Source organism: Arachis duranensis, chromosome 7 (assembly GCF_000817695.3).
Source record: "Arachis duranensis cultivar V14167 chromosome 7, aradu.V14167.gnm2.J7QH, whole genome shotgun sequence".
Taxonomy (NCBI): Eukaryota; Viridiplantae; Streptophyta; class Magnoliopsida; order Fabales; family Fabaceae; genus Arachis; species Arachis duranensis.
Window position 1 is genome coordinate 13,123,678 of NC_029778.3, and position 7,042 is coordinate 13,130,719.

General features: G+C 33.4%; 1 protein-coding gene across 1 annotated transcript; it reads right to left on the reverse strand.

The window, feature by feature from the left end:
* Window positions 1–259: 259 nt before the first annotated feature.
* LOC107457847 (uncharacterized) lies at window positions 260–6,150 on the reverse strand. The gene is made up of 13 exons (XM_052251734.1): window positions 5,916–6,150; window positions 5,373–5,455; window positions 4,828–4,885; window positions 4,510–4,569; window positions 3,473–3,602; window positions 3,160–3,389; window positions 2,941–3,033; window positions 2,788–2,859; window positions 2,189–2,221; window positions 1,392–1,517; window positions 1,133–1,189; window positions 862–957; window positions 260–658 (listed from the first exon to the last, which is right to left on the reverse strand). Exons 1-13 carry the CDS (start codon window positions 6,009–6,011, stop codon window positions 620–622), a joined length of 1,173 nt encoding a protein of 390 aa, XP_052107694.1. The 5' UTR covers window positions 6,012–6,150; the 3' UTR covers window positions 260–619.
* Window positions 6,151–7,042: the final 892 nt, after the last annotated feature.

Below are 7,042 nucleotides of genomic sequence, written 5' to 3' on the forward strand. Positions count from 1 at the left end.
TAATTAACAATTTAAAATTATCTACAATTATATGAAGAAATTTAAAATAAATAGAATAATAAATACGTATATAATATCTTAGGAATTTAAAAATGCCGAACGAAAATATCACTATGGATTTGCAGCGGTTTTCAACTCCGCAAAATGTGTTATTGGCGGTTAGAAAATTATCTGGAAAATTAAAAATGTATTTGGTTTCATTTTCATTTTCTATTTTCTATTTTTTAAATTTTGTGAAGAAAAAATTAAAAATAGGAGGTGAAAACAGAAAACAAAATTTTATTATTTTCATTTTTTTCATTAAAAAATCCAAAAAATAGAAAACACAGAAAATAAAAACGCACCATAATTTTCTTGTGTTCTTCTCTTTGTACCTTAGGTGCCGTTGACTTTAGGCACAATGGAAGCTGGAAGTGCACGTGAAATCTTGTAAGCTCTAAGCTGAGTTTCTATTGTTTGGTGAAGTGCATTTACATATGTTCAACTGTACAATGTGAGAATGAGATCAACCATGACAATAACTTGGCCATAGGGCACAAAAAGCATGATACTTCATGCTTTAATTTCCAAGTGCATTGTATTCTAAATTGAGAGTTAATGATCCACTTTAATAAACAGCTCAAGCCTCATCATCCATGATCTCAACTTGAGGAGCAAACTGCAAAATAACAACCATTCAAGATTAAAAAACAGTAGACAAAGACATTCTTGCATGATCACAAATCTTGTCAGAAAAGGGCCCCACAAATTTACTTATATGTGGATCCTACCAACTTTTTTACGAGTTTTTAGACTTGAGTCCATTCAAGAATTTTTCTACACATATTATGCAGAGTACAAAAAACCAAGACTCAAACTAACCTCATCGTCCTCTTCAAAATACATTCCGTCAATAGCACTACCATGCTGGAACTCCCACCCTAGATTGTTCTCCAACAGCTCCTTAAATTTTCTTGCCTACACGAGAGAGAGACTATAATTCAGTATGTCTCACCAAAAGTATTGCAGTTAGCAGCAAATGCTGTAAGGCTGGAACGAAGTTTAAGACCGACAAAACATATGGTTGACTTGGAATCAAATACAACGGTTAAGCTTAACTAAAATGTTGAAGGCCTAGTTTAAATGTTCATACCCAAGATAAAAGATCCCCGTCTACGACTGACCCATCTTCCAACAATGAGAAGAAATCCTGCAGTTCCAAATATAGACAAAAACCATTTGTTACACCGAATTCAGGAAAGCATACAATATAAAAATTGTATCGTGATAAGAGTGACAATGACCAAATAGCATAAACTGAAAGATTGGTTCGTGTATAACATGATAAAAATAAATAGGTAATGGATCAAAATTTTAACGAGATTTCGGAGTTCGTGGCATCAGCAAAATACCTTGCAGAGACGGTGCAAAAAGCTATCAGCAGAAAGCCAAGAATCATCCAACAATGATGGTCCTGATTCATCAATGCGATCTTTCTGTAGTCCGTACTTCAGTTGATAATAGATGACTCTTATGAACTAAAAGTACAGTGAGAAAAAGAAAAAAATCAAATGAGGTTAGGCATAAGGATTAAACACCATCATTAAATCAAAACTTGAAAAACACAGGCACACAAAAACAGTTATATGAATTTTTGTATAAAAGTTAAGCAATAACTTGTACCACTTATGGAATAAAATTTTACATTATGCCATCTACCAAAACAATATCAATTTAGGTGTCCAAGTTGTCATGTACTGAACATTAGGACAATAATATACTTGGATTATTTGGAGCACTTCACTCTTGAATAATTTTGCCAATCATTATTTTCCCCCCCTTATTTTAAGTATGTGATTTGCAGATCTTTTCCGATGACTGCTGTCTGATTACATACAAGCATCACAACCAGTTCAATTTGCTGCACAATTCTCTCTCAGATCCAGTACAAAAATGCATATAAACAATATCAATTCAACAGATCTTATTTTATTTTCCCTAGCACTCATCTTCCAACACCCAAAATTAATGTGAAGCCAAAAGTCCTGATTTCAACATAGACAAGAGTTCGATGAATAATATGACATCGGATTTAAGATTGCATCTCACATTTTTTTATCTAGAGTGAACTTAACAGAATTCCAGGACTTTTGTTTAACCAAAACGGAATTAATTAAAAAAAAAAGATAAATGCATTTATAAAGGTTACCTTTGTGAATAGTTGAGTTCGTGTCTTGAAAGGCTGCAACAAGTTACACAAAGTCAATGCCCACAAAAGAAGAAAAGAGGAGAGAAGGGGAATCTACTGTGTAGCTCAAAACACGCCACTAAATATGAGAGGAACATGCCAGCAACAGATGTTAAGCCCACGGGTTCAGAGGTAGAAGGAAGACCTTAAGAAATGGTTCAACCCAAATTGAAAGACTGAAGAGGCACCTAACACAGCTCACATGAAAAACAAGGCACCGAAGACATATAACATTTCACAGAACAATTTGACTTAAATGTTCATATTGTTAAACAGGACAGAAGAATGGGATTGGTGTAATTATTAAAGCAGAAGACCAGTTATAACTAGTTTGTTGAAGTAAACTATAATGGCAAGTCTCAGACATTTCGTAGTTTTTTGAACATTTATATTTAAATAAATAAAATCCAGTTTTCAGCATCAGCAGTTCAATTTCATTTTCTCGTGAAAAATAGCACAGGAATACAAAAAGGAACTGGAAACTTTCAGACCTGTGCAGAAAGTACAAGAGTGTATGCATGCGCTATTAAGAGTAGGTAGAACTGGAACATCATACTTACTGCTTCGGAGCAGCCAAGAAAAAGGCTAACTAAAGACTTCCACTGGAAAAATGCTTCTAGTGATTGACCCATCTGCATGCATTGCAGAATGTCATTTTGATTTCGACAATATCACTAGACTTCCAAAGAAATTGTGTTTAGTCATAAAAATACCAGAAAGGCAATGAATGCAAATTGCAGTTCTCCAAGAAGCAAGTCTTCAGAACATCCATATTCTTTCGCCAGTAAAGTTTCTAACAATTGTGTCTGATCGCAAACCAAGAGAAAAACATATGCAAAAGTCAGCAAATGACAGGATAAAAATGTTAATTAAATTACTGATAACACTTTTCTCACAATTACTTTCGTAGAACAGAAGTTCCGTATATCTACCTTGTCAAGATTCAAAGAAGTAAGTTCCTGTCCACTAATCCCCTTGCATTTTACAACACGGGGAATAGATGTATAGTAACAGCCCTTCCTCTGAGACTCGCCAACAGATGTTGCAGAATTACTTTCCTTAAGCTGCTTGTCTAGTGCATTCTCCATTGGTGTTTTTTGAGCACTTGAGCTTCTTACCACATCATTTTCACATTCAATAGTAATTTCCCCTCCAATTGGCTCTACTCATAAATGAACAAATTCATACCATATAAAAGAACTATTTATCAATAGAAAGAACACCTCGGTAAGGAAAATAGCATACCAAGTCGTTCTATTACACTTTTTGTAATAAAATTAGACAATTGCTTCCACTCTTCATAATGGCTAAGATTGTAAGGCCCGAGTTGCCTGTCAAACTCCAAATTTTTAACAGCTTGGATATATCTTTCTTCCTAAAGAAAAAGTAGAGAAAACAAAATAATAGTTAAATAAATACCAAACATAGAGGATTTTTTTTAAATAAACATTTTAAATATTGCATTTACTAGTAATAGTGTCCAAATTACCTATACTAGTAAATAAAATAATCCCAAACATGGAAGTGCAGGGATTTCAACAAATAGAATTAACACAATTGTGTCCAAATTACCTATACTAGTAAATAAAATATTTAAAATGTTTATTTGAAAAAAAATCCCAAACATGGAAGTGCAGGGATTTCAACAAATAGAATTGACACACTTGAGCGATATTTCTTACTTTCTTGTTTAACACCATACAAACTTTTTAATGGCGTAAGACATACAAAGTAAAATTGCACTGATTTACACAGATACCAGTATTCTTAGCATAAAATTGTAGCATGATATCCATCATTTTTCATTTCAACAAAACCACATACTTCAACAGACAAGAACAAACCAATAATTTAAATTAATCTTAACATAAAAAGCCCAGCTCCACCCAATAAAAAAAAAGATGGCCAAGCACTTATAAAGACTATTATGGCAATGTAGGACTTAACAAGTACAAGGGAAAAAAAAACATAGACATAGAGATAATAGACACTGATTTGGAAGTATCAATGAGGCAGCTCAAAACATTGTTAACCTGCCTCAAAGTTTGCATACTTTCATTTGATAAAAACATTTTATAAGAATGCTGAAGTTCTATGAAGGTAAATCTAATGATCCATGGGTTTTCCAGATACTTTCTCAAAGTGATCTTAGTTGAGAAACAAAGTGTAAATTAAATACTAAGCAACTATCTTTCAAAATAATCATATCAATCATAATTATTTGCCACATTTCGGAATTTAGACATGAATTGATGTCTTTATAAAGTCAAGCAAACATATACCTCTTCCTCAGACACTTTGACTAGCCTTTCCTCTTGTTTGTCCCATTTTCGAACAATTACCTGCATGGCCATGAGACCAATATAGAAAATCAATGTTCCACATTTTAAAAGGTTATAATTCATTGTTACACTGCTCCATCTCAAAAGTGATTCTGTTGTCAAATGATAGGTATAGTACAAATTATAGCATCAAGATACAGTGACAGTTGACCAAACAAGAAAGGAAAAAGGATTGATACAAAACTGATGGAAAAAAAATAATGTAAATGTAACTGAATGATTTAACAGATATTGAGATTGAACTATTGATTTTCTGACCTCTGAAGGACCAACGTCAATGAAGAATCCAATGATTGGTGAGAACTCCTTTCCCTCTCTGCCAGAGGCCAAAATATAAGAAAAAAAAAATCGAAGTAAGATAACAATGCACCGAACAATTGAAAAAGCATGTCAGAGGAAAGAAGCATCGTTTATTGATTTATTCTAAAAATTATACAAAAAAGTAATATCTCATGCATAATATTTAATGGTCATAAAACATAACAAATTAACAATATAGAGAAGTCTTAAACAAGGGACATTATTTACAATTGTAATTGGAAAGATAAGACACTAACCACACAGAAGGGGGAACTCTTACAAAAGCATTGCATCAACAAACAAAGACATACCCGCCATTCTTATTTATCTAATTTGAAACAACAAAGTATGATGGGAAAGGGTTCAATTAATAATGGTATTTTACTATTTTGGTGAGAATTGAGTGGTGTCAGAAACCCTATTGTTACAACATATACCAACAAAATAAAAGAGGTGGGTTTGGAGAAGAATTAGGCCAGGATAATCAAGAAGCATGAGCAAACCTGGTTGAAGAACTATAGTAGACAAAATGAATTCCTGGAGGAATCATCTTAATACCCTTAAAAGAAGGTCCTACAGAGAACATCTGAGCATAATAAAACAAAATGATGAGTGACTTGATGCTTGAAAGCACCAATAAAGGCAGATTTTACTTCCAAAAAAACTTCTGAGTTTCACTCAATTTTCAGATACTATAACAAAATACAACATTAAATACACTCCTGCACTATACGTGACAAAATCGTAGCAAAATTTTGCATTCCTAAACCCTCCTAATCAATTTGCACAACACTTCCTACTTCGCTTAATCCAAAAATCTTGACAAAAGAATAAAAGGCACAAAAGTTGGTAATTTCACTTCATCTATCTCTCTACTCGTCCCCATTTCCCAACTCAAAGAAGCACTAGTAATTCAGCATAGCTAATAGCCTAATACACCATAAAATTACTTCTTGTGAACTAGGAATATCCACATTATATGAATTGCCCAACATCAACAAACCAAAAAATAGGGAGTGTCGATTTTGGTTTAGGTTTAGGTTAACCTGAGTATCGATGCCGAGTAGAGTGTACTGAGGGACGTCAAGGAAGAGAAGAGTGACGCCGTACTTAACGAGCTCCAAAGCTGTTCCAGGATCCATAACTGAAAACAGAGACGCAGCAATTAACCAGCTTCAACAAAATAATCAGTATGTTTGTGTGTTTGTGTGGTTTGAACTTTGGAGGTAAGAGTGGCAAAAGTGCAAACTTTAGTTGAGACTTGAGAACAAGAACAATTGAGAAGCATCTTCGGTTTTTACTTTTTAGAGCTAGCAATTTAAACATTTATAAATAATTTTTATCTTTTATACCATGCATAATAAGTAAAACTCTAAATAAACCTCGTAAAATTGGCCCTTTTAGTTCATAATATCAAAAAATTAATCAACTAATCCACAAATTGTGACATAGATTTTTTTTTCGTGACCGAAATAAACTAAACAAAGAAAAATAAAATAAAAAACTGCTTAATCAGAGGGACAGTCCCATTTAAAACTACTCTTAAACTCTTCTTAAGGTGAAAGAAGCTCCATATGCGAAAGTTGTAACTTCATCGTCATATTTGCCATAGTATCTGCCACCGTGTTTGTATCTCTCGTAATTAAACGAAAGTCAACACGCCAATTCCAATGCATGATATCTCTTATTTTAAGCACTAAGGTAGCGTTTGTTTTGCAGTACTGGGACAGAGACTGAGAGACTGAGACACAGTATCATGTTTGTTGGCTCAGAGACTGGTACTAAAGTTTCTGTCTCTGTCCCCAAAATTTCAGTATTTCAGTGCCTCCAAAATGTAGGGACATAGGGGACTGATATTTTTAGAAACAAAGACTGAAACTTTAATAACATTTTATACCTAAAATACTCTCATTTTAATTAATTAATTCCAATTTTATCCTTTGTGTAAATTAAATTAGAATTTTATTCTTGTTTCAATTTTCGTCTCTCACTTGGCACCAAACAGAATACTAAAACTTATTTCAGTCTCTGTCTCTTAGTCTCTGTCTCTCAGTCTCAGTCTTTCAGTATCTGTCTCTCCACCAAACGCTACCTAATGGATCAATAAACCCAAAACCATCTTGAGTAACAAGATTAAATGCTTCCACACAATCCGTCTCACAAATAACATCTC